The sequence below is a fragment of the Colobus angolensis genome, unplaced genomic scaffold (genome assembly GCF_000951035.1).
Source record: "Colobus angolensis palliatus isolate OR3802 unplaced genomic scaffold, Cang.pa_1.0 Scaffold69, whole genome shotgun sequence".
In the NCBI taxonomy this organism is placed as follows: Eukaryota; Metazoa; Chordata; class Mammalia; order Primates; family Cercopithecidae; genus Colobus; species Colobus angolensis.
The window spans coordinates 817,742-844,715 of record NW_012120598.1 but is presented as its reverse complement, the minus strand read 5'-3'; the positions used below and the strand labels follow the sequence as shown (position 1 = coordinate 844,715).

At 39.1% G+C, this 26,974-nt stretch overlaps 1 protein-coding gene across 5 annotated transcripts in view; it reads right to left on the bottom strand.

Annotated features, from left to right (window-relative positions):
• GRIK1 (glutamate receptor, ionotropic, kainate 1) overlaps positions 1-26,974 on the bottom strand; it is a 415,343-nt gene that overhangs the window by 121,758 nt on the left and 266,611 nt on the right. For all 5 annotated transcript variants that reach the window (XM_011926464.1, XM_011926463.1, XM_011926466.1 and 2 more), the window contains 2 exons: positions 18,958-19,139; positions 295-348 (listed from right to left, as the gene is read on the bottom strand). In XM_011926464.1, coding sequence (XP_011781854.1) covers positions 295-348; positions 18,958-19,139 — 236 coding nt within the window. The remainder of the gene's footprint in view (positions 1-294; positions 349-18,957; positions 19,140-26,974) is intronic.

Sequence of the window (26,974 nt, the reverse complement as noted above, 5' to 3'; positions counted from 1 at the left end):
AATGTATATAAAAATTGTAGATGATGCTTTTTTATGAATAGTTTTTACTTTAATAGTTTCTATTTAATGGAATTTTCATTTTAATCCCTTTCTGAATGCATATGCATTGATACAAGTTAAAAAAAGAAAGAAAGAAAGAAGCCTGCTGCTCAGCATTGCTGGATTTAGAGGATTCTTAGGAAAGTAAGGCAAGTCTCCATGACAATATCCTGCCTTTGACACTGGTGAGGCTGACTCTGAAATAACTGTGTGAAGACCTACCATGTGGAATACATTTCTCCCAGATGCACTTACCAAGGTTGTGAAAAAGTAGTGATAGTACTCAGTCATCATGCCCATGAACAGAATCTGCAAAAGAGAAATAAGGGGAAATAATCAGGAACAGAAGTACAATAAGAATTGGATAATTTCTAGGATGACTACAAATGCTTGGGAACATAGAACAGGAAGGGACTTTAGAAATCCACAAACTCAGCAGATAGAAACCTGAGGCCAATGAGTGGCTGGTGTGGAGCGGGCCAACTGACCTCCAGCCAACACTATTTCCATTACACGCTGCTTGACCTACATCAAAGTAATGGGTCTGATGATCAAATTTAAAAACAGTTTGGGCCAGGTGCAGTGGCGCAAGCCTCTAATCCCAGCACTTTGGGAGACCGAGGCAGGTGGATCACTTGAGGTCAGGAGTTCAAGACCAGCCTGATCATCATAGAGAAACCCTGTCTCTACTAAAAATACAAAATTGGCTGGGCTTGATGGCACATGCTTGTAATCCCAGCTACTCAGGAGGCTGAGGGAGGAGAATCGTTTGAACCCAGGAGGCAGAGGTTCCAGTGAGCCGAGATCTCGCCATTGCACTCCAGCCTGGGCAACAAGAGGGTTTTGTCTTTCCTACCGCCTAAAGTGTCTGAGCAATCTCATACTTAGAGATATGTATTTTATTGATCTCCCTAGCTTACGACTTAGCATAATGCCACCCTCATTATGAGTAGAACTCATTAAATGTTGAATTGCCAATAATGGCATGTAGATATGTTTAAATGAAGATTTATAAATGAGTATATCTCCGAAACCTTTCTCTCTCCCCCTTTTCCATGAGTAGGTGAAGAGAGGATTCATTTATAGATGAAAGGACAGGGACTGTTCTGACACCAATTTCACACTGTTTCTTCATGCTAGTTCTCAAATAGCTAAATACCTACTTGGATTGGGATAGTTCCAGACATTCTGTGAGTGTGTATATTGTTTTTACTTTGTGAAAGAAGGAAAAAAGGAGGTGGATAAGAAGGACAGAGGTTCTACGTTCATTAAACTGTGATCTTACTTTTGGAGTCCCGGAAATGGTGTCAACTGAGAAGAAGCTGCAAATGGTTTGGAGATAATTCTTTCTAAATATGAATAAAGATATCCCTTTCCTTGGATAGATTACCAAAATAACTATTTGGGTGCTTTTTTTTTTTTTTGTCTTTGCATAGAAATCATAGAAATGAAGAGAGAAGACGTAGAAATCACATTTCCAAGTTAGTTTTTCCCACAACTCTGGTCAATTCAGGATGCAAGTAAAAATCCCCTCTGGAAGTTTTTATGTCAAAGATTCTTAGACTCCATCGCAGGGACATCCTGAATTAGGATTTCTGAGAGTGTAGCCTGGATTTCTCCATTTCACAGCTGTGTTTGAAAATCACTACTCTATGGAAAACATGTACATTTGCATTAAATAACAAACACTCTCAGATCTTCAGTTGAAGAGATGGATTGTAAAGGTCTGGGGAAAGGCACTGCAAGTTATCAGAGATTCTGGAAGGTGCCTAAGATATGTGAACTAGAATGATTTTACATGAAAGGGCATAAGAAATAAAGAGGGTATTAGATGACAGCACATAACCATATGAACACCACTCCTACACTTCTCAACAACGTCTCTACTAACGTGAAGACCAGAGGAATATTTAGTGAAATTGTAATGTCATGAACATGAGACAAATGACAGGAAACTCTGTCCATGAATCATCAGTCCATAGGATGTAAGTCACTCCTATGGTGACAACAAGACCAGGCACACTAAAGGATTTTTTTTTAAAGGGTAGACTTCGTTTAGTGCCATCAATAACATTTAAGGCCATGCATGGTGAGGTCTTGTTAGCTGTTCTCTTATATCATTTGAGCATAAAGAGCTGGCCTGCCAGGGTCAGTCAGAAATCCTATTTTTCACTTTCGTCATTAGATAGTGTAATTGCAGCCAAGATTACCTCTTGAAAGGGAACTGGGCAAGTTTTATGTGAAGATATAGAGCTGGATATTAAGGTTTAAAATTTTGTTTCTGAAACTCAAAATAGAACACAAAGGCATTTGTGTGTATAGCTTTTCACTTGGGTAAAATTTTTCTTTTTAAACTTCATTATGGAGGCTTTGGATCCCCTGTTAAGAGAGAAGCAGTTTTTTAAACAACCATTTAACTAATTATTTTTATTATTGTCTTTTAAAATTCCTGGAGGTAAATATTCATTTGATATGCCTCTTAGTGTTAGAAAAGAGATATTAAAATGCAGCGAATAAACAGCCAGCAGGCCGGCTGTTATTGCAAAAAGAACCCTGAGGTCCTCCAGGTACACATTTTATTTGCTGTAGTAGAAAAATCCCCGTTCGTTTTCCTAGCTACTAGGTTGTATTAGTGCCTCCTGGTTCTTCCCTTGAATTTACTAGAAATGGAAATTAAGAAACGAATCCAGTCATTGATCATTGGCCTGTCAACTTTGTGGACACTCACCCAGGTGAATGAAAAACATCTTGATAAGAACAACAAAGTCAATAGCACCAAAGGCAGTGCTTTTAAAGCAGTTGTTCTTGTGATGGTCTTTAAGCTGGTTGAGACCAGTAGCCCTGTCATATAATTGTAGCATACTTTATCAATAAAATGATTGCATTCCCATTTTGATTTTCTCTCTGCATGTTGGTATTTCAACTAAAAGTCATTAAGGGATTAAGAAAATGTCACATCAAAATAAATGTCAGTTTTAAAAACAAAAAGTATAATCACGATATGGGGAGTTTTCTAATAGTTCTTTGCAGAAATGACTTTTTCCTGAGAATGAGTAGCTTCTTTGAATTTTGATACAGTATTTGTCTGCCGAACTGACCAAGTGGTGCTGACCTAGGCAGTACGTATACTTTATTAGGGCAGTATTGTTAGGAACCATCTCTGGCTTTACTTAATTGTCACAATTAATTTTTTTTTTTTTTTGGCACGAAACACATCATGTCACACACACTAAAATGTAATAAAGGCAGCTATCAATACTGTTCATATGGATAGCATATTCCTCTGAATTGCTTCCACTAATAAGTTCCTCTAATAAAGCTCATTTCTTTTTTTTAGTTTCATTTTATTTTTGAAACAGAATCTTACTCTGTCACCCCAGGCTAAAGTGCACTGGTACGATCTCAGCTCCCTGCAACCTCTGCCTCCTGGGTTCAAGTGATTCTCCTGTCTCAGCCTCCTGAGTAGCTGGGATTATAGGTGCGCAACACCACGCCCGGCTAATTTTTATATTTTTAGTAGAGATGGGGTTTTACCATGTTGGCCACACTGGTTTCGAACTCCTGCCCTCAAGTGATCCTCCTGCCTCGGCCTCCTTAAGTGCTGGGATCACAGGTGTGAGCCACTGCACCTGACCAAGGCTCATTTCTTAATGGATTTAATCTTATTAAACAACTTTTGACATATCATTGACTTAGACTGACAGTTAAAAACAACCCAGCCCTTTTGTTAACATTATGTATCTAAAATAGGCAGGGTGTGGAATATCTATTGATTTTGGAAGATTCCTAGTGTGGACGTCATTAGTACTGTTTTTCCAGTTTTCCAACTCAAAGGGCACATACTAGGATTGCCTTTTCTAGTCCCTTGGGCTTGGGTAGGGGCATGGGCTGATTCTAGCCAACGAAGTGGAGATGATTCTGACATATGTCACTCTCCAGAGATCTCAGTTCCCTAATATCACTAGCATTGTTATCAGTGCCGGAACAAGCTGTTCATTTTTGAATAAATACATTTTTCTGTTTCATGAATACTGCAAGTCATGTAAATCGTCTTGTTTACAACTTTGTTTTGATTGCTAGGTGGTTTAGGGTCAAAATTATGGGTCTTCCTTTGGCAACTAGTCAGGAGCACAGGGCATACATTTTTTGTGTGCTAATGTTATCCAGCTTTATGTCTTTGTTACCTACTTTTCTCCTTTGTGCCAACTCTCCTCCCTTTTAAAAACATTTATTAGTTTGTTTCAAATATATTTTTCTAGGTAGCTCCAATTCTTTATAGAATAACGATATTACAAACAAACAAATAGTCATGATTGGGACAAGTCAAATAATTTTTCCCCATATAAACAGGTGGAATTCTTCAGATCTGATGTAGCTGAGTTGGGTTAGAGTAATGAAAAAAGGTGTCCAACAAAACAGTTTTTCCCCCTAACTCCAATGATCACCATTGATAGTTAATTCTAATCTATATTGTTACAGAATTAATTATAAGAACTCAAAAGACATCAATACCAAAAGACTTAAGCTCCTGCATTCTTAGGACCTTCCATTCCATCTAGATAACATAATTCTTAAATCAGAGGCAGGGGAGTGGCTTGTAAATGCTTTCTCCTTATCATGCTACTCTACATGGAAATACCGTAAGACTATTCCATTGTTTCAGTAGCTAAAAAATAATTACTGCTTTATTTTATTTCCAGTAAATGGGTCATCAGAAGGCAGAATAAAAACTCAATGCCGGCCAGGCACGTGGCTCACGCTTGTAATCCCAGCACTTTGGGAGGCCAAGGTGGGCAGATCACCTGAGGTCGGGAGTTCGAGACCAGCCTGACCAACATGGAGAAACCCCATCTCTACTAAAAATAAAAAAAATTAGTTGGGCGTGGTGGCACGTGCCTGTAATCCCAGATACTCGGGAGGCTGAGGCAGGAGAATCACTTGGACCCAGTAGGCGGAGGTTGCGGTGAGCCGAGATCAGGCCATTGTACTCCAGCCTGGGCAACAAGAGTGAAACTACGTTTCAAACAACAACAACAACAACAAAACCTCAATGCCAGCTGGCTTTTGAAAGGACAATTCTAAGGCCCCATTGTTATCAATATATCCTGAGACACAGTCCTTGCTCACTGACAACAGTGATCCCTCATTGGTCCAGCTGCTTTCTGGAATTTTTGCCACAGAACGCTCATGACCTTGTTCACAGTGGTATTGACCTTCTTAGTCTAGTCTAGTTGTTCCTGGCTGTGATGATCTCTTAGATCTTGATGGGTGAAGTTATCACATACAGCCTGAGCAGCACCAAGGCCGTATTTTACTTTGTCTTGTGAGTCCTCAATGAAGTCTAGGTAAAGATGACCAGGACATAGTTCATAGGGGTCTAATGGCTGTGGCTGGTGACAGAGTCATTCTATAAAATACAGGGAAAGTCTTTGGCTCAGAGTCTTCCAACAACACGTGGAGGTATCTTAAGAAGCCTGCACCATGTTTGAGTCTGATCATTTTCTGGAAGGTAATGCAGAGCTGTGGAGACACCAGTGAAAAATTCCTCTCCACAAATTCTCAGCAACCATCACTAAGGGAAATCCGTATGTCACACATAATTGGTCTGCTGTTGCTATTATGGTAACAGAAACTCAAAATGGAACCTGGAGTGCTCCTGAGCAACTTTGAGGTGTTCTTGTAATATTTATGGTTTTTTTTGTTACTGCTTTTTTTTCCATTGAAAAATAGGCATCTTGGAAGTTTATACTGACTAAGCTGAAGTGTATTTCTCTTTTTATAGCCTTTCTCAATATCAAGATAAATTCTAAACCACCAGACATGGTTTGTAATCAATAATGTCAAGTGAATAACTTCCAAATGTGTGAACATGCAATGTGGCTAAAATAATGGTTTCACTTCAAGATAGAAATAAGGTATTTTTGGCACAAGAGTCTTCAGGAAACCAAGTGAATGATACCAAGTCTCTGAGCAGCAATTTTAAGAAGAAAGTTTGAGCTTCAGAGTATAGCTCTTTTTTATTTGCTAACTGTAATATTTTAGACTACATCTATACTATCCTCTGAGCCCGATGCCTCTTTGGCCATGCAATTTTTAATGGTGGTCATCAGTAGAACAAGGCAGATATAAAACAGTCTTTAGATCAGCGTTTATTGCTATAGAAAGTACATTCACGCCACACTGAGTGATTATAGCTTACACCTACAAAAGGAACAGTGGAATGTACAGAAAATGGCATTAGACCCCACAAAGATCCTGATATACAGAAAGATACCCATCTCCTTATGGAGAAGGCTAAGTAATGGTTCTCTAAAGATGTCCACGTCTCAATTCCAGAACCAATTAATATGTTCCTTTACATGGAGATGGACTTTACAAATGTGATCAAACGAAAGATTTTGAGACGGAGAGATTTCTCTGAGTTATCTAGGTGGGCCCAATGTAATCACAATGAAAACAACAGGGCCTTAAGGCAGAGAAGGTGTAAATGGGAATGTGTAAATGGAAGGAGAGGGAAAGAAGGAGTGTGATGCAGGGCCACAAGACAAGGAATGAGGACGGTCTCTGTAAGTAACAAAAGGCAAGAAGTTGGATTTTCCCCAGAAGCTTCCAGAAGAAAAGCAGCTCTGCTGACAAAATGATTTTAGATTTCTGATCTCTATAACTATAAATGAATATATTGTTTAAGCCACTAAATTTGGAATAATTTGTTACAGCAGCAATGGAAAACCAATACATCTCATTTTCTCATCTTTCTGTGATTACGGCGTATGGAATTGCCATAACCCTAACTCCAGTGATTGGTGCATTACTGCAGCTTTGGTAACGTCAAAAACATGGTATCATGTTTTTGGAAAAATTGACTTTTTTTTGGTTTGAGGTTGACAGCTTGCTACATTTCTCTGTTTCCTCCATTCACTTACACATATTAACCACATGCATGTACACAGGTGATAAGCTAACCACAAGTCTAGGGTTTTTCCTTGCATTTGAAAACTGTGCTATACGATTTATAAATCCAGCCCCCTTTTCTTCTGCCTCCAAGTTAAACTAAAGAAAAGCAAAAAGTATTCCACAAAGAGTTGATGAATTAAATAACTGTACTATTTGGAAGTTCTTCTCAGTCTTAACTCCTTTATAAGCTTCTCTCCCTGGAGGTATGGTCTGCAAGAGAAAGGAAGCTCATACTAATAGATATTAATAAGTGGAGTGGAAATCACTGGGGTTGAGTTTAGCTTAGAAGATGATCCTACTAGAAGAGCCAGATTGCATCACCCAGTTGCACAAAAGATGAGATTATGCTATTTAAGGAGGACAGACTGTTGAGAACAGAGCAGGAAAAGAAGATTTCCCATGGCAGAATGAAATAGGCAATCTGCTAAATAGGAGAGAATGGAACTTTGGGGGCAATATCATGAACCTAAAAAATAACCTCTCTGCAACATCTAGGGAAAATTGGTGGAAAGATGATATGTAAGACAGAATACAGGGGAAATAAATTTTAACAGCAAATTATTGAACAAAATCTAGAAGCTGGAAGGTAACAGAATAGTTTGAATTATTATCTACCCCAGATGATTCAGTGTAATCTTTTTGTAATAAGCTTCTTTCATAATGATGTTCATGAAAACTGTACTTCAAATTTGCTTGAAAGTCACCTTTTGAAGGAGAGACAGGGGCGCAGCTATTAAATGGTGATCTTGCTGGTCTCATGAGATCTCTATTATCCAGTAAAGTCTTCATGAGTCTGGGGCCTGATCTTCAACTTTTTGGGTGACTTGACTTTGTCAATTTATCTGAAAATTATCAGGCTTAGAAAACAGTTTATATCAGTGTTTCTCAGTATATTATTAGAACCAACAAGAAACTTTTCCAAAATACCAATGCCTGAGCCTCATTCCTAAATATTCTGATTTATTTGGTCTGGGGTGTGTTTCAGGCATTGATAGTTATTAAAAACTCCCCAGGTGACACTTATGTACAGCCAGTGCTGAGAACCACTGATTTATATTAACCAAGCTCATATTTTTAAGCTACAACAATAATATTCACAGTGACTGCTTGCTGAGTGCCACAGCATGATGTTCACTACAGTAATAGGTTCTTGACATTTAATTGGAGAGGAAGTGTTATTCCTAATTTATAGATCTGAGAGACAAACCATAGTTATAGTATCTGAACCCAGGTTTGATTTCAATCTTGGGATCTTAGGGCTTTATTAATTTCTTAATTGATAATAGGAGGTGTAAGTGGCAGGAAAGTTAATAGTTTGCACAAAATTCTGCTGGAGTTTGAGAACCCAAATAAAAGCATATGGTTATTTAAGACCAAAGTTAGAACCACAGGAGTCAAAGCTTTATCTTAAGTAGGATGCATCGATCCACCCACCAGAGTTTTTTAGGTTTCCTGTCTACTGGTGAGGGAGCCTCCTGTGTGAATGCTGGACCCAGCTGTGTAAGGCCCTTCTTTGGACGATATTGCAGGGACTAGGAGGTGCTTCACTCACAGTTCTTCTTCTGTAAGAATTCAGACCTACCTTGATTTCCTATTATGACATCCCTCAAGATATTTGAATTAATTAGATACAGTTTTTCTTGTGATTTTAAATCCCTTTAGGTCACATTTGGAAATAACTTTAATCTCCTTAATGGAGTAAGAAAGGATAGTTTCTAAAAATTTGTAACAGATATTTTTTTTTTTTGGCTAAAAGGGTATATTAGACATAATAGATATTTTTGTAATAGATGTTATAATGACAGTGGGAACAGGTGTGGAGAGCTCTGCACGGCATGCTAAGAAATGTGTCCTTTATTCTTCATGCAACATCCAGGGTGGGGAGGGTGGCACTCAGCAATTTCAAACATGGAGGTATAACATCAGATATTTTACTCAGAATGAATAGTGTTTGAGACTATGCAGAGGATGGTTAGGAAATAGGAGAGGAAAGGAACTTATGGCAGAGAGATCAATTATATTAGTACAGAAAGATGATGAGAGATAGAGAAAAGGAGGTTGAATCTGAAACATATTCCGAGGGCAGAAAATCTCCAGTTTGCTAACTAATGAATGTGAAAGGCGAGGACAAGTAAGGTGAATTTCTTGGGTTCTGGCTGCAGTAATTGGACAAAATTTCTTTTTCTTTTTTTTTTCCTTTGAGACAGAATCTCGCTCTGTCGCCCAGGCTGGAGTGCAGTGGCCCGATCTCGGCTCACTGCAAGCTCCGCCTCCCGGGTTCACGCCATTCTCCTGCCTCAGCCTCCCGAGTAGCTGGGACTACAGGCGCCGCCACCTCGCCCGGCTAATTTTTCGTATTTTTAGTAGAGACGGGGTTTCACCTTGTTAGCCAAGAGGGTCTAGATCTCCTGACCTCTTGATTCACCCACCTCGGCCTCCCAAAATGCTGGGATTACAGGCGTGAGCCACCGCGCCTGGCCAATTGGATGAAATTTCTAGTCACCAAGAAAGGGACAGAGGAGGAGAAACTGGTTGGTTGAGGGAAGAACGAAGAGGGTGCAAGGTGTTAATTCTAGCACGGAAATGTAATTACTTCAGGTGGGATCTCAAGGAGACTGGTATGTTAGGCGGAGAGGAGCCTTGGAAACCATTGTTATGATGTAGAGCAGGGAGTGATGTACGGAGTTAGAATTGGGAAGCCAGTTCTAAGAATTGTACCACAGCTGTAGTTTTGCCTAGACACAAGACTACTGCTACTAATGACAACGATAATCTTTAAGCGGAATATTTTATATATTGGTGCTGAGCTTAATGCCTTATATTCAATCCATTGTTACATTTAAATTTTCTCAAATAATGTGACATACGTACTAATACATTGCCTTTTTAGAGAAGTGGAAAATAATGAATTACCGGATCCTTCACTAAATAATGATCTCATCTAATACATTAGAATTTTTAATGATATGGTAATTCCCCTTTCACCCCAGAAGATTCTTTGGCACATAGAACTCTATGGGCCAAAAAAAAAAAAAAAAAAAAACGTGGCACATAGTTTGGCTGGATAAATGGTGAAAGTTACATTTCACAGGATTAGCCTTATAGCCAAGAGGATTTGGCTAACAGTCATGAGAAATGTAGGAAGATTGATAAAATCTTGCATTTATGAAGGGTTGAGGAAGTGGAAAAGGTTAACCCAGCAAAGTAATTTTTAAACCACTTTACTGTTCAGGCTTCTTTAGAAAATCTGATGGATACTACAAACCCCTTTCCACGAAAAAGGCACATCCAAGAGCATGCACGTTCCTACAATTTTGAATAAAGTTGAAGTTCATTGATAAAATAGGCTTAAGATGTGCCCCAGCATATACATGTTCAAATACTCTTCACAATTTGTTCTAAAGTACCCCTGCTTCCACTGCAAGGAAATTTTTTCTTCTCTCCTACTATAGTCAAATGTTGATATAACTGGAATTAAGCACTAGAGTATTTTTGAAGCATACACATATACGGTTTTTCCAATACTTCCCAATTCAGGTGGAAGCAAATCTAAGTCCTTTCTTACATTGACTTTTTGGAGGCCTTTGAGAATCCTCAAATGGATATCCTGGACACTAAGAATATGGGCAAATTGCACACACCTTTAGTAAATTGTTGGTTATCCACAGATGTTAATTAATCCTTGTATACATTTAATAATATACTCATATCTGTGAACCACTCCTTACAACTAAAACTAACTACGTGTTCAGGGAATATAAATAGATGTTAATATCAGCCTGAGAACAACATAATTAGGATGAGAAAGTAGCGCCAAAATAATTATATAACATACTACAAATTATCATCAAATTAGTATAAATTGAGATTCATCATTATTACATTGTCAGGATTTATCCAAAGTAATGAACTCATCAATTAACTGGCTCAAAGACTATCAAAGGACTGGAGAAACTTTAAGAAAGAATGAACTGCTTAATTAATTTCCCATGTCTTTGAGAGCCTACTAAGTACAAGCAAGTTCTTTATATCTAAACGCTGGTAAGAGGATTCTTGGTCACGTGTATGCATGGAAGCTCAGAGCTGATGGAAATATTAGCAGGCTTTGATAATGTTATTTATAGATGAGGTGACTGAGTTGAAGAGGCATCAATAGAATTTCTCAAAGCTGCCCGTTTACAGGATGTGAGCAACGCGGGTGATGTGAACATCATACTCTGATCTGAAATTCCAGACCTGTCATTGACTGTGTGACCTGAAGCCTCATTTTCCTCATCTATGACATAGACTATTTTGAGAGGATAAAAAGAGATCATTCCAGTCAAACACACAGCACATTATGCATGCAGGGAATACCAAATAAATGGTAGTTATTTTACTCTGTTAGGGAAAAAGCAGAACTTGCAAATGGGTCTCCTAACTTTCAGTCTAAGATTCTAGTCACCGTCCCTCACTGGCAGGAATATACCTATGTAACAAACCTGCACATGTACCCCTGAACTGAAAACAAAAGTTAAAAAATAAATAAATAGGCCATACGCAGTGGCTCATGCCTGTAATCCCAGCACTTTGGGAGGCCGAGGCAGGCAGATCACCTGAGGTTGGGTGATTGAGACCAGCCTGGCCAACATAGAGAAACCCTGTCTCTACTAAAAATACAAAATTAACTGGGTGTTGTGGCACATGCTTGTAATCGCAGCTGCTTGGGAGGCTGAGGCAGGAGAATCACTTGAACCCGGGAGGCAGAGGTTGCAGTGAGCCGAGATCATGCCACTGCACTCCAGCCTGGGCAACAAGAGTGAAACTCCATCTCAAATAAAATAATAAATAAATAAATAAGTAAATAAAAAGTTTTTTAATTAAAAAAAGAAAGTAACTTTATGGTATTAGGCCAATTTGCAAGCATTGGATAGTTTTACACTTGTTACATTCATTTTCAAGGACTCTCTTTGCCTTAATGGGGCAGAGATTTGGGTTTTTATTCTTGTTGTTTCCACTATTGTATCTCCAACACCTTCAATCAGTGCTTAACAAATAAGTATTGAATGAAAGAATAAATTTCTCTACGATATCCCTACCACATTCTCTACTTGGCCATGGGACATTTGATATAATTTGCATTTTTTTTCTTTTTTATTATACTTTAAGTTCTAGGGTACATGTGCATGACGTGCAGGTTTGTTACATATGTATACTTGTGCCATGTTGGTGTGCTGCACCCATCAACTCGTCAGCACCCATCAACTCGTCATTTACGTCAGGTAAAACTCCCAGTGCCATCCCTCCGCCCTCCCCAAAATAGGCCCCGGTGTGTGATGTTCCCCTTCCAGAGTCCAAGTAATCTCATTGTTCACCATTTCTTAAGGAATTGTGTAAAGCTAGACATGATTAGATGTTTGAGAATAAAATGAAACACCTTCATTCAAGAAGTGCAAGGCTTAACTAAAATATGTTTCAGGTTGCAATAAGACAAGAATCAGTTGACATCTTGTACACAACAGTTGCAGAAGAGGTTACATTTTTTTTTCCTTTCAAAGCCTCAGATAAGTTTTAAATCCCAGACCTGCCGCTTGCTAGCTCTGTGACCTTGGGCAAGTTACAAAATCTCTCTGGGTTCTGTCAGTTTCTTCTATACAGAATTTTCTGGTAAACATTACATGACTGATGCATTTAACCTATTTAGCACAGCGCCAGCCTCTGGTACGTGTTCAGTATAAAATGGCCCCTGAGGTCTTTGGCCTATTCTATGTGTTTATAATGAAAAAAATGATTCACTTATAGATGTGACTTGGTGGGCACATGTTTACAATCCCTTAGCATAGTGTGCCATGCTTGAGTTGATGTTTTCTATCATGAGAGATCAAGGCCGACGGTTGCTTCTGTCTTATCTATTTTTTTTTTTTTTTTTTTTTGAGACGGAGTCTCGCTCTGTCGTCCAGGCTGGAGTGCAGTGGCCGGATCTCAGCTCACTGCAAGCTCTGCCTCCCGGGTTTATGCCATTCTCCTGCCTCAGCCTTCTGAGTAGCTGGGACTACAGGCGCCCGCCATCTCGCCTGGCTAGTTTTTTGTATTTTTTAGTAGAGACGGGGTTTCACCATGTTAGCCAAGATGGTCTCGATCTCCTGACCTCGTGATCCGCGCGTCTCGGCCTCCCAAAGTGCTGGGATTACAGGCTTGAGCCACCGCGCCCGGCCACAGCTTCTGTCTTATCTAAACGAGAGATGAAACCAATTTAACCATCTCTGTTTGCCATCATTACAGCCACTGGGCACAACATGAGGAGAGAATCAATGCCCAAAATTATTTGATTAACTAGCATTGTCTTTGCACTTCCTAGCAGAGGAAAACCAGGCATTTAAGAAAACAAACAACAAAAAACTATTTTCTTCCTCGCCTTGTTTTTATGTTAATTGAAAGATATAAAAAAAAAGTGGGTGGGGGGCATGCAAGAGCATGCAAATGTTGACAGGAGAAAATGCAATATAGCTGTACAAACTATTTTGGTGCTAAATGTTTTATGGAGTCTAATGGCTCAATTATAGCTAAATACTCGTTGCCACTAGCGTTGTGGGAGAAAAAAACCTTCCTCGATTTGTTCATATAAAGGAGAGAGCAGGTTTTCTGAGTGTGAAACAGTGTGTTTGTGCTCACCTGCTGGCCATTCTCCAGCTCAGGAAATTGGCCCAGCCCCCAGGGAGCTTCCCACTGAATGGAGCAAGGCAGTGCCACCTTGCTTTTCATCAGAAAACCATTAGGAATGGGTGCCTGAAATCGCGATTTGCTCACTCAATCCTACTATAGATTTAAAAGTAACTAGGCAGTTCTCCAAAGAGCCGAATTTATTTTCAGGAAGTGAAGTCACAGGCTCAGATGCATTACAGTTTCTTAATAGTATAAGATTTCATAGTTGGACAAAGCTTTTCTTTCAGGGTAACAGAGGCGTGGAGGAGCAACTCACCTAAATGTGCTTGGCAGAGATGAGAGTATAGCAGACTCACTGGGGTAGAAGAAAATATGACTTTGGGGATGATTTACTCAAAGAATCTGGAACAGTTCTTGGCTCATTCATTCATTTGGCTCATTTATTCATTTGACAGAGCTGTACTGAACACTCGTTATGTGTCAAATAATGTAGTAGGTGCTAGGGATTTGGGGGAAAAAGACAAAGTTTCTGTCCTCTTGGAACTTACAGTGTACTAAGGGATATGGACAGCACATGAGTAAATGTGTTAATTCGCTATGATTTTTATTGTGGTGACAGAGGAAACTAAGTAGAGTGAAGGGATATAGAGAATGAGAAGGGAGCTTCCTCTCTTTTATCTCTCAAGAGATATTCTTGAAAACTTAGGTGGGAATGACTGGGAATTTAGAATGTTCCGGGATTTGGCAACCGCAAGTGCAAAGGCTATGATGTGGGGAGAAAAGGCTGTGTCACGTGGCCAGAAAGGATGCCTCTGAAATGAAGTATCAGATACTGGAGGCCAGCAAGAAGGCTGGAGAGAGAGGCAAGGTCAGCTCACGCAGGCCTTGGTACTTTCTATTTAAGTGTATGCTCAGTATATGGTAGATAAAATTATCTTAGCTTCAATTTTCAGTTGCAAAAGAGGAATAATACTGATCATATCAGAAGTTATTGAGTCACTTACGTGAGATGGTTGCTTAGCACCCAGCATCCTGCTAGGCACAAGTTGGGAATTCCATAGGTAGGGCTTTCTTGCCCTTTGCTTCATTCTTTAAATTCATCTCATTTCAGCCATTCCCTCAGGAAAATCACACTCGGTATGAATGAGATGAGGGTGTATAAGAAGGACAAACAGCAAAGAGTCAGTGAAAGAGTAGTTGGACTCGGGGAAATGAGAGTGAGGAGACGCAGTGGTTTCCACGGTGAAGGCAGGTTACAGAGAGAGCAGCATCTTTTCAAAGCATCAGGACCATGCTGCGAGGTGGTGGGTGGATAAGTTGGGGAGAGGACACATGCAACCTTCTGGTTTATGGAAACTTTCCAACGGTAGAAATTCATGAAGAAAGTTCATATGAAAGCCCTATCTTCTGTAGCCTAATCAAGTCTTGACATTCAAATTTCAAATGAATTTTGGAGAAATAACTTCTCAGATTCTCATCATATAGTACTTGTTCAATATGAATAGAAATAATTACTTTGCTGGAGTAATTAGCATGCCCAAGAATAACTACAGACTTTTCCCCAATTTTTACTTTTGGATAAATGTTAAATATCTTTAAAGTGCCTTTGATTTCTTCTTTTCTTAAGAATCACTGAAAGGTGGGAAAATATGATAAAGGTGCAGGGAAATGCAGGATAATGATGGAAAATGCACATAAAGAGAGTACCACATTGACCTGGCAGAGAAATGTTCTTGGCAGTGATTTCAGTTACCAGAAAAGTAAAAGCTATTAATACTAATCTTATCTAAAGAAGACCAACAGCATATGGTCGTGTTTTTTTCCAGACATTTCTGAAAGCCTACTTCAGAATAGTCATCCATTCTGCTTGGGGGCCCTTCAGAGTAAAGTGAGCACACAGGCTCTGAGATGAGGCAGTCTGGAGACCACATGTCAGCCTAGCCAGGCTCAGAGAGTGATCTTATCTGGGTCACTTATCCTGTCTGAGCATCAGTTGCCTCACCTCGAAAGCGAGAATACCAAACTCACCTCAGGGGGTTGTTGGAGATTGATGCTATGATCATGTAGGATGCCATGCACCTTCGTTGGCACCTCTTAGGACCCTCGGTAAAAGAGGTAAGTCTCCTTCCTTTCCTTGGGTTCAAGGAGTAGTGCAATGGCAGCCATAATCAGGAACCAGAACTCCTGAGTCCTCAGCCTCCCTAGGGAACCTCTTAGCAGACAAGCCTCTGTTTCTACAGGTTTTTCTTCGGGGCAAATGGAGCAAGTTAAGCTGGATCACATAGAGTGCTTAGGCCTTACTTTGACCAGAACAGAAAAGTTCTGATGTCTCCAATATCCCATTTCAAGCACATCAGCCTCTGGAAGTTCCAATGAAGTCCCGTTAAGCTGACCTGAGTCCTCTGTAGTTATTCCAAAAAGAGCAATTGCCCTTTTACATGCAATACAGGAGGAATTTCATGCTAGGACCTCTAAAAAAGGGTTCTTATCTCTAAAATATTTGCAGATTATTAGTCTAGAACGAAAACTGGATGAGCCATCTCTTTAGTGTCTTCCTCCAAGTCTCGCAGCCACTCTTAACACTAAAATGATTAGGAAAAGCAAACATAGGCTAAAACATAAGAGAGAGGATAGAGAGAAAAACGTCTGTGTCAGTGGCTGGCACAAAGCTGAACTAATCCTACTCCCTGCTGTCCCAGCTAGACATTTCTTGAGAGTGCCGCTCTTAGATATTTTGCTTTTGTTTTTGTCTTAATTGTCCTTTGAATGATGTAATCCCCAGGCTACTAGGAAAGAAGCACTTCTATCAAAGGAACTTCAAGCCCAAATTTAGTGAAATAGAAACAGCCCTTCCTTGCCACCACCGTACACTGCTCTTGCCTATTCCAGACCCGCCCTTGGGAGAGGTGTGGCCAGTTATGTGAGACAAATGAGTATCTAGCAAAGAGAAGCCTCATCAGCAAATCATTCTCTTAAATCTAACAGACGTCCTCAACCTCTGTTACAACAGGCTCCTGGGAAGGGAAGCTTCTTTGCCTTTTGAGGGCTACACATAAATCTGGGTGTTTTTCTCAGTTCTGACCCACACACTTCATTACATCCTTTAATGAACTGTATTAACATTCTTAAGTGAAGCCTTATGATAAAGGATTACTGATTGCATTTCTTTACCTTTAAAGTTCTTCAGTTGTTGACACTACTGCCACATGCTTGCTTGCTTTATTGAGAGATAATTTTAATATCTAAAGATTTGTTAATGTAACTATTGCGTAGAATTAAGAAACTAATACTCTTCTGCCTAACAGGAGTGACAGCATGTCATGGTGGAGAAAGCACTGGATGCATGACTCTGGCGATGTCATTTTATATCTTGCAAAGTGTGAGAATTAGATATGGTGATGTCTGTAATTGCTTTCAAATGCAACTTTGTGTTCCCAGCTTTATTTTATTTTATTTATTTTTTGGGGGATGGAGTCTCGCTCTGTCACTCAGGCTGGAGTGCAGTGGCATAATCTTGGCTCGCTGCAACCTCCACCTCCCAGGTTCAAGTGATTCTCTTCCCTCAGCCTCCCAAGTAGCTGGGATTACAGGTGCCCGTCACCACACCCCACTAATTTTTTTGTATTTTTAATAGAGACAGGGTTTCACCGTGTTGGCCAGGCTAGTCTTGAACTCCTGACCTCAAGTGATCCTCCTGCCTTAGCCTCCCAGCTCCAACTTTAAATAGATTTCTCTTTTACTCTAATCATCCAACAGATAATGGAAACATTTGGTTAACTTTTTTGACTGCCGATGTTCAGTGCAATTAAAAACTCAATTCTGAACTCAACGGTTGTGTGGAGGTGCTCTGCAAGTGTGAGATGGAGCACCAGAGAGTCAGGCCAGATGACTATTTGAAAAGAGCTCTTTCTAGTGATTCAAGAATCCACAGTTCTGCATTCCTGTGGAGGGGTTTATCTACTTATGAAATTACTGGCCCTTACCGTCAACAACATAGCAATCCCAGACCTCTTAAACAAAAGAATACAATGACAGCTGTGTTATTTAGATAAAAACATTGCCTATGCCACAATAACGACTTAAACATAAAGAGATGGCCGGCAGACCACATAAATAAAATCTGGCTATTTTTTCTTTCTTCCAAGTTCAGTCATCTGATCTTCTATTAATGCTTCTATTTTAAACATCTCGCTCGCCTTTCCAGATGTGTATTACGAGATGTTTAGCAGTACCCACTAGTTACCAGTAGAGGACCCTGTTCCAAATATGACACCCCACAATGTCTTCAGACCTTGCTCTAAGTTTCCAGGGGGCAAAATCATTCTGGAGTGAGACGTACTAGTCTATGCTTTCTTTTTTTTTTTCTTCTAATTCTGAATTTACTTTTTTGGGTTTTTTTTTTTTTTTTGAGTTGAAGTTTCGCTCTTGTTGCCCAGGCTGGAGTGCCTGGAGTGCAATGGTGTGATCTCGGCTCACTGCAACCTCTGCCTTCCGGGTTCAAGCGATTCTCCTGCCTCCACCTCCCGAGTTGCTGAGCTTACAGGCATGTGACACCAGGCCGGCTAATTTTGTACTTTTAGTGGAAATGGGGTTTCTCCATGTTGGTCAGGCTGGTCTCGAACTCTCAACCTCAGGTGATCCCGCCTGCCTCGGCCTCCCGGTGAATTTGCTTTCTTAAGCATAAGACCAAGTGCTCAGAAAGTATTGTTCTATTGTTATTATTCTGAACATTACTCATGTCTTCATTTATATAGGATTTCACAATTTACTAAGTATTTCCACCCACATTGTGGAGATTAATGCATAGCAGTTTATTGTCTACAACAAATTAGAAGAAAGAGGCATCTTTTCTGTAACTGTCCCTATATGCCTTTTTTTTATTGTGTTTGCAATCCTGCATGTTTGACAAAAGGGGTCTTGCCATGAGGAAGATGTATTTAGGACAAGTCAGGCATTGTGTAAATGAAATCTGCCGCAGTCTTTTCAAGAGACACGAGAGAGAGAGAGACAGAGAGAGAGAGATGTTTAATCACCTCGAAATGATGTCCTCCTCTCATCTTCTGCTGGTAGGAGTCACACACCACTTGGTCCACCCATAGAAGCACACATTTATAACGAAACACTCACATACCGCTTCACCGAAGCCCCATGAACTCTCTGAGCCCCTTGCCTCTTTAAAAGGGTTCTGAAAATTATAATCTTCAGCCTAAACTGGACTGCTGCAGTTTTATTATGCTGTGTGAAGTGAAAACTAGATGGCATTTTTGAAAAATAGAAAATAACATTTCTCCCACACTTCCACCTCCTCCCTAGCCCTCTTACCTGCTTAAGGATTTCAGCGGCTGTTTCATGTGAACAATCAAATATCACATAGAACTCCTTGCCTTTCTTCATCTCCTTGAGTAAAGGCTTGGCATCTTTATTCCCAGAGGGCAGCTGGCGGATTTTGATTTTAATATTATATCTGGAGGGAGCTTTGATGAGCTCTTGTAGACGAATTAGACCTAGAAAATGACATCCAATCATGCAATGAGACTGTTCTGTTGACAGAGTATTGTTTATTGTCATCTATAGGTAAACTTGTTTCAACTCCAAAATGTACCCAGTGGCCACCTTCCTAATGGTTACACTCCTGACTTCCCATTTGTCACTCATCTTTCTGTGGTGGATCATACTATTTCCCCTTTGTGGGTATGTGTGGCTTGGAAGCATAATTTTCTCAGGAGCATTTTAAACTTATTTAGAATGCAATTGTCCTTTCCAGCTTTCAGCAAACACCTCCCATCTTTAACAAATCAAGCCTGCAACTGTAAAACTTGGTAAACAAAAAGTTGGTTGAAGTTTCCAAAAGAGTTCGATGAAATAGATCACACCTGCTCACTTACAAAGCCAACAGAATATGGAGATTTGTCGAGGCTATAAACTTCTATGAGCCTTTTATTAAATATTTATATATAAAATACTCTTAACCAGCTAATTAGTCAGGTTGTTCTATATAATCTTTCAGTTCCTGCCATATAAACTATTTGTAAATGGCTCATGCTCATTACATTTTCTTCCAAATAATAGTTGAAGGTTAAATGGGAAAATCCTACTTGATTTTTTTAAAAGACCATAGAATTTTTAGAAATTATGATCATAAAAGCAGAAACAGAACTTTAAAAAAAATTCTCTATTGGTTATTGCAACAAAACATATATGTCTAACTAACATATGGAGACATGGAGAATGTTTGGTTTACCACAGGTGTGGATGTATTGATCTGCACTGTTTCAGAATAGAAGTGCTTTACTAGGGCAAGGAAAGCCACTGTGTAAAAGACTCCCTCTTATTTCCCCTAATGTTAACAGGTGCTCACTACGCTGCACCTTGGCTCTCAGAGTAAGGACTTCTGTCACACTGAAAAATTGAGGTTTTTTTTTTTTTTTTTTGTATGCAGTTCTGTGCCTTCAGGGCTTGTCAGCTGTAGGTAATCAATAGGGAATATTAAGCTTCATGAGTATTCAGATGAAAATTGTGATATGTTCAGTGCAAGATTCAGCATGGATTCCAGCTACTGCCCAAGTCACATTTTTCTTTTTCTTGTTTTACTTATGTAGCTACTTTTTTTTTTGACTAGACGGTACATTTTTTTGTGTGTGGCTCAAATGAGGAGAGGTTTCTCTACCACCATAGTTAGGTTTGATTCTGATGTACAATAAATGTATAATGATATTGAACTTCAGAGTTAAATGTGTGGGAGTGGTAGAATGGGAGGGTAGTTGCTGTAGAACCTTGTCAAGATTTAGGACTCATGATCTGATATGGCTTGGCTCTGTGGCCCCACTCAAATCTCATCTCGAACTGTAATCCCCATGTTTCGGGGGAGGAACTTGGTGGGAGGCGATTGGATCATGGGGGCGGATCTCCCCCATGCCATTCTTGTGATAGTGAGTGAATTTTCACGAGATCTGATGGTTTAAAAGTGTGGCACTTCCTCCCTTGCTCTCTCTCTCTTTTCATACCAACATGTATGACATTTCTTCCTTCCCCTTCACCTTCCACCATGATTGTAAGTTTCCTGAGGCCTCCCCAGCCATGTGGAAGTATGAGTCAATGAAACCTCTTTTCGTTATAGATTACTCAGTCTCAGGTAGTTATTTATAGCTGTGGGAAAATGGACTAATACCTGAACCTTTTCTCTTTTTACACAAAAATTGAATTGCTAGAATGATAGGCTTCCTGGATTCTTGCTCCTTTTCAAATCAGTGAATGTGGTTGAAGTCCCTCAGATACTTATAATCACCTGCTTGTCTTCTCACTTCCAGAGCCACGTCCTGAACTACAGAGGAACATTAAAAATGAAAGAAAATACAGAACGTGGGTTCATATATTTGTTATTTGTAATATGTGTTAATCTTTGAAATAATCCTATGATGTAACCATTATTATTATTATTATTTAAATGAGGAATTCAGGGCCCAGAGTAGTTAAGTAACTTACAAAGATAGTTAAGATGAATCCTGGATTAAAATTGCTGTTTGTGAATCCAACACTTAATCTGTTGACATCATCATCCTGCCTTATAAATACAAGTTGTTGGTGCTGAGGGAACAGATACGGCTTAGGACTGTTTGATGAGATGGAGAAAAAATAGAGACTTCAGGCTGCCTGAGTTTCTCTCCTGTTTTCTCTTATCACCCACCTGCTTGGCAATCACATAGATTTTTTTTTTCATGACTATAACCACACGGGACAGTTTAATGTGGTCTCTAAATAACATGGAGAAAACATTTAAAAAGTGCATTTCGTGTGCTGCAATGAACTGCTCTCTTTTTCTGTGTTGAATAGAATGTCACATCTTTCTATCATGATGACTTACATATTTATGGGATTTAAAGTTGACATACATTTTCTCACTTCTTTCATTTATTTTTATGGGAAAACATTTGCTGGATGCTCATTAGATGCCAAGCTTCATGTTAGGCCCTGAGGGTGCAAGACAACACAACCTGCTTCAGAGTCCTCACAGCCAGTAGGAGAATTTTATCCCTGCTCTCTTGAGGCAGATGGGGCATCAATTACCACTTAATTTTACAGATTATGAGCTAAGTCTGCTGCAGGCTGGAGTAACTTGCTCAAGGTTATATAGCTAATAAATGGCAGACCCAGGGATTAAGGCCAAATCCACCTTCTGATACCACATTTAGGGCTCTTTCCTCCAAATCAGTGGCCCCTCCCAACTTTAGGATCTCTCGTCAACTGACTGAATGAAAAACTAATTAACAAACTGACTAACTATATTAATAAATAGCTATATAAGTAAACAGAGAAAGAACATTTTAGACAAGCACACAATATTAAATCCTTATTTGGTACACTAGACCATTAATAAACACACACCCCCAAATGTGACCATTAACTTTTATAATTGTTTCATAAAAGAAGGTATATTTTAATACCAATAGAGGAAATGGGAGAACAATTCAGTCCGAAAGACTAGTTTCTAATTGGAATAAATTTATCTTTTACAAAAAGCTCACTGTTAAACTCCTACTTTTCTCCTTTTGCCGGTATATAGGTAAATTGGCTTCAGAAAGGGGGAGGATCAGCAGATTTAAAGATTAGGGACCGAAATTGGGGGAAGAACAAAGAACAGGGAAGGAGTGAGTTTTACATTTCTCTTCCTGAAGCAATTGTTTGCTTAAGAAAAGCCTTTCTGCCTTCATTAGCAAATGATGGAGAATTTACAATTCAAAAGACACAGTAGACAAAATTTAGAGAAAGCTTTCCCTTATATTTGCATTTTGCAGCAATCCATCAGTCATTTATATTTCGTTGTAATGAGCAGTTAAAAATCATTTGCTAAACAAATAATTACTTCAGAGGAAGGACATTGATTTAGGCACAACACCTAGCTTTGCTAATCCTTCCGTGTGTGGATGCCAGCCCTGATGGAGTGACCCAGCCCTGCCGGGACCCCAGTTGCAGTGAATGGTAAAGGTGCGTGTTATGCTGATAAGGTGAATTTTTTTCTGGTTCACTGAGATGGAGAGAATTTAAAAATAAAACATAGATAAGAGAGAGCCAGACAAACCCAATAGAGGGACATTCAACAATAAAACTGACCTGGACTCTTTAAAAATGTCAGTGTCATATATGGCAAAAGAAGGCTGAATTGTCTGAATCAAAGGAGATGAAAGGGATTGACAACTGAATGCCATTTGTGATCCTGGGACAACTAGCAAATATATACTATTATTTTGCCAATAATAATATTAGCAAATATATATTTCTATGTATTTAGATAACATTATTATGTTATTGTTAAGTCTCCTGTACTTGATAATTGTAGTGTGGTTGTAACGAGAAAGGTCCTTCCTAGGAAATTCATGCTAATGTATTTATGGGGAAAAAGGTCAAGATGTCTGCAGCTTACTTTCAAATGGTTCAACAGTGCTACTACTTGGTATTATTTTTATTGTCATAGGTGTTTCTATATTAAGAGAATGATAGAGCATTACAGCAAATGAAGCCAAATGATAATAAATGATGAATCTAGGTGAAGGGTATACAGGAGTTTATTGTACATGTCCTGCAACTTTTCTCTAAGTTCAGATCTTTCTAAATAAAAAGACAAAACGTACAGATACAAAATAATATCATAAAAGTCTCTTCCACTTGTATCCCCAAGAATGAAATTGGAAATGCAACTTTGGTTGAATAAACGCTTTGAAAAACAGAAAGAAGGCTGTTTTTTTTCACATGAATTTGAGCTAAGCTCTGCATATAGATACAACTTTCAAAAATATCCAAATGGCCAATTCTAAACACTTGCTTTGGCCGCCTGTCTACTCGGTGCACTCAGATGGGACACAGAAAAAATGCTGATTTGCATGCACATTGGGTAACTCAGGCAACAGGTGAAGCATATGGAGGAGGAAAAATAAACCTCTGCTATTTCCAGTGAGCATTGAAAATTTCCTATGCCTTCCTTTTAAGTAATAACAAACTTTGCTATTTAGATTGCCCCTTTTTATGAAGTCTGCTCCATGCCTTATAAGTAGCGAAATAAACCCTAGAATATACTTCTGAGGTGAATAGGTGTCAGTGCTATTTCACAGTGAGGAAAGTGAGGCATGGTGAGGTTAATTGTTTGGATTGGCCCTGAAAATGGGTCACAAATAGCAGGAATTGGAAGAGACCTTCAGGTCAAACTCCTCTTGACGCATGAGTCCCCTCTACACAGCCACTGGTGAACACCTCTCAGTGTGAGAAATTCTCTACCTTACACCGCAGTCCAATCTGTTTCTCAATAGCTTTAGCTATCTTTAATGAGTCTCAGTTCAAAAGAAAAGTACCTAGGTTTTCTTGAGTCTTAATCCAATGTCCTGTTTGTTAAACCATCAGTGAGTTTGATGCCGTAAACATGAATGTAATAAACCACTGGGACCCAAAGATCAGGTTGCACATTTTAAATGTTAATTTCTTCTCTATTTGAACTTGGAAATATGCAAAATGGCATTTCATAAACTTGTGGGTATATTAATGTACCCAAATCTAATAGGATTCTTAAGGGGATCTGTGCATCCTCCAGAGCAGAGGAAAAATCAAAACTAAAAAATGAAAATGGGTATGTGAGCGAATTACCTGCGGAAATACAACATTTTTAAAGTGCAGATCTTCATACATAGGGTTTTTCAGAAGTGCAACAGAGAAGGCAAGTGGGAGTCTTCCCAAAAGAAAAATTGTGTACCTTGGTTACAAAGGACCTTATAAGAAGAATCTAGTCTAAATATTCAAGAAAGTATATTGCACTCCACCAGTATATGTTGGTGCTGAATTCTCGTTAAGCTTCAACAGTAGCTAAAATTAATATGCTTGGCCTGTAATACCTAAAGATTGGTTTCCTGGGCAGAGTTCTGAATATTTAAGTAGGGTTCTGGTCAAAGAACCAAGGTGGGAGATATGAAGGGTAGAAAAAAGTGAGTCCAGAGAAAAAAAGAAACTATAATTTATTGTTTTTTTGCTATTGAGTTTTAAGAATGGTCCTTCCATCCTTGGGCTATTTCAAGTGGAATGGTGGGACAGCATGTAGCAGAAGAAGAGTTTTGGCTATCACAAGTGGTCATAACGATACAATGGGGTGAGTGGTGATGACAGAAAGTGAAAAGAGTCATTTATTTGGCACTGACTGTGTATAGCATATCTTGCATTTTAGCTTGACTACTCATGCCAAAGTTGATTTTCTTTGAGTCCAAACTTAAGGCTTCTGTGAAGATTCTTGGTTCTGGAAGAGTATATTTATTTCTGTTTTCTATAGGAAAATGGAAGGAATTATGATACACAGAGTTTTTAAAAACTAAGTCAGTACTTAAATACAGCCATAAGAGCAGATACTTCACTCACTCACAGGCTGGTTGAGCACATTAACTGAGTTAATAATCTATTTAGGACAGTGCACATAGTCAGCACTCAAGAATTTAGTTACTGTTATTTTCGTGATTTTCATTTCGTGTATGTTTTCTCCCAGGGTTGATTGTTTTTTTCAATCTCTGCCACTGTTAGGGATGCTAATCTCATTTCAAATTAATCCTTACAGTAAAGCTTGGAGACTATATTTGACGTGATGACTAACAACTCTTCACTGCAGGCTGCATTTTAGAAATCTCATGGCTGTGATGTGTTGAGAAAAATGACTTAAGTAAACAAAGATAAACTTATCAAGGTTGATGTGTTATAAATTCAGGGCTAGAGGCATCTGGTGCTCATTTCCTTGATGTATCCATCCAGTCCTATCTATAGGCTAAGGACACTCAAATTTGTGTCTCCAGCCCAGACCTGTTTTCTAGACTCTAGACTCATGTATTAACTGCCTGTTCTTACCTTCATTCAGATGTCTGATAGATATCTGAAACTCAAACTTAACAGGTTAATGACTCAATTTCTGATATCATTCTTATTTCCTCAAACCAGTTCCACCTATAACCTCTATTTCAGGTAATGACAATTCCATCCTTCAGCTCAGGACGAAAAGATCAATCTTTTATTTCTCTCTTTCTTCTTTCCTAACCTCTGCTCCCTCAGGATATTATTATTATTTTGAGTTCATTTTTGATTCTTTAATCTACACGTATGAATTAAACCATAACCTGCCTCACCAACACCATGGCATCAATATTTTCTCAGACTGGAACATGGTCTTCCTGTTTTTATCCTCCATTTAAAAATAAACTTAACATATGGCATTTGTCTTGTGTCTAAGGAATACAAAGTGTTTTTCTTGACATTTAATTTAACTGAAACACTGCGCCAAACTTTGATATTTCAGAGGAGTTTGCCATAGGAGGGAATACACTTGCTATCTTCCCTGTTAAACAGGTTAATCTCTTGAGGCAACCTGAGATGTCCCAAGTTCCTTAAGTCATTGAGTTCTTTAAATCAAAATAAGTGTCATACAGACCCAAAGGTTGTACTGGATACTCAAAAAGACATCTTAAAATAGTAGTGAAAAGATAAAATGCGTGCAGTTGAGAATATCCATGATGATGTTTGTGCAGTTTCCTCAAAGACCCTACAATGTTTGAGCAATCATTCAAACACAGCCCAATGTCACCACATAAATGAAGAAAAAGAAAAGAGGACATGGTCATATGTAATAAAAACTTTCAAGTGGGGAACACATTCAAATATCCTCTCAGATATTATGCCGGCTGTACATTAAAAATGTTTCCAGAACCTGAGCGTATCTTACTCCTCTACTGTATTGCCTCCATCTCTTCCCTGAGTTTCTATAGGAGCCGTCTGGCAGGTTGCTATGTTTCTACCTTTGCCTCTGTAGAGTGTACAGTGATTCTTTTACTCCTACTACTCTTCAAGATCAGGCCCTCCTTATCTGAGGTTTTGTTTTCCATGATTTTAGCAACCCTCAGTCAATTGTGGTTTAAAAATATTAAATGGAAAATTCCAGAAATAAACAATTCATAAGTTTTCAATTGCATGCCCTTCTGAATAGCATGACGAAGTCTTGTGCCATGCTGCTTTGTCCACACGGGACATGAATCATTTCATCACTGTTGTTGTTAGTCTCTTACTGTGCCTAACTTATAAATTCAACTTTATTATAGGTATCATTCATACAAGTGCTATATATACAAACATAGAACAAGTGCTTAGGTATGTATGCTTAGAAATAAACATAGCAGGCTGGGTGAGGTGGCTAACGCCTGTAATCCCAGCACTTTGGGAGGCCAAGGCAGGCGGATCAAGAGGTCAGAAGTTCAAGACCAGCTTGGCCAACATGGTGAAACCCCGTCTCTACTAAAAATACAAAAATTAGCTGGGCGTGGTAGCGAGTGCC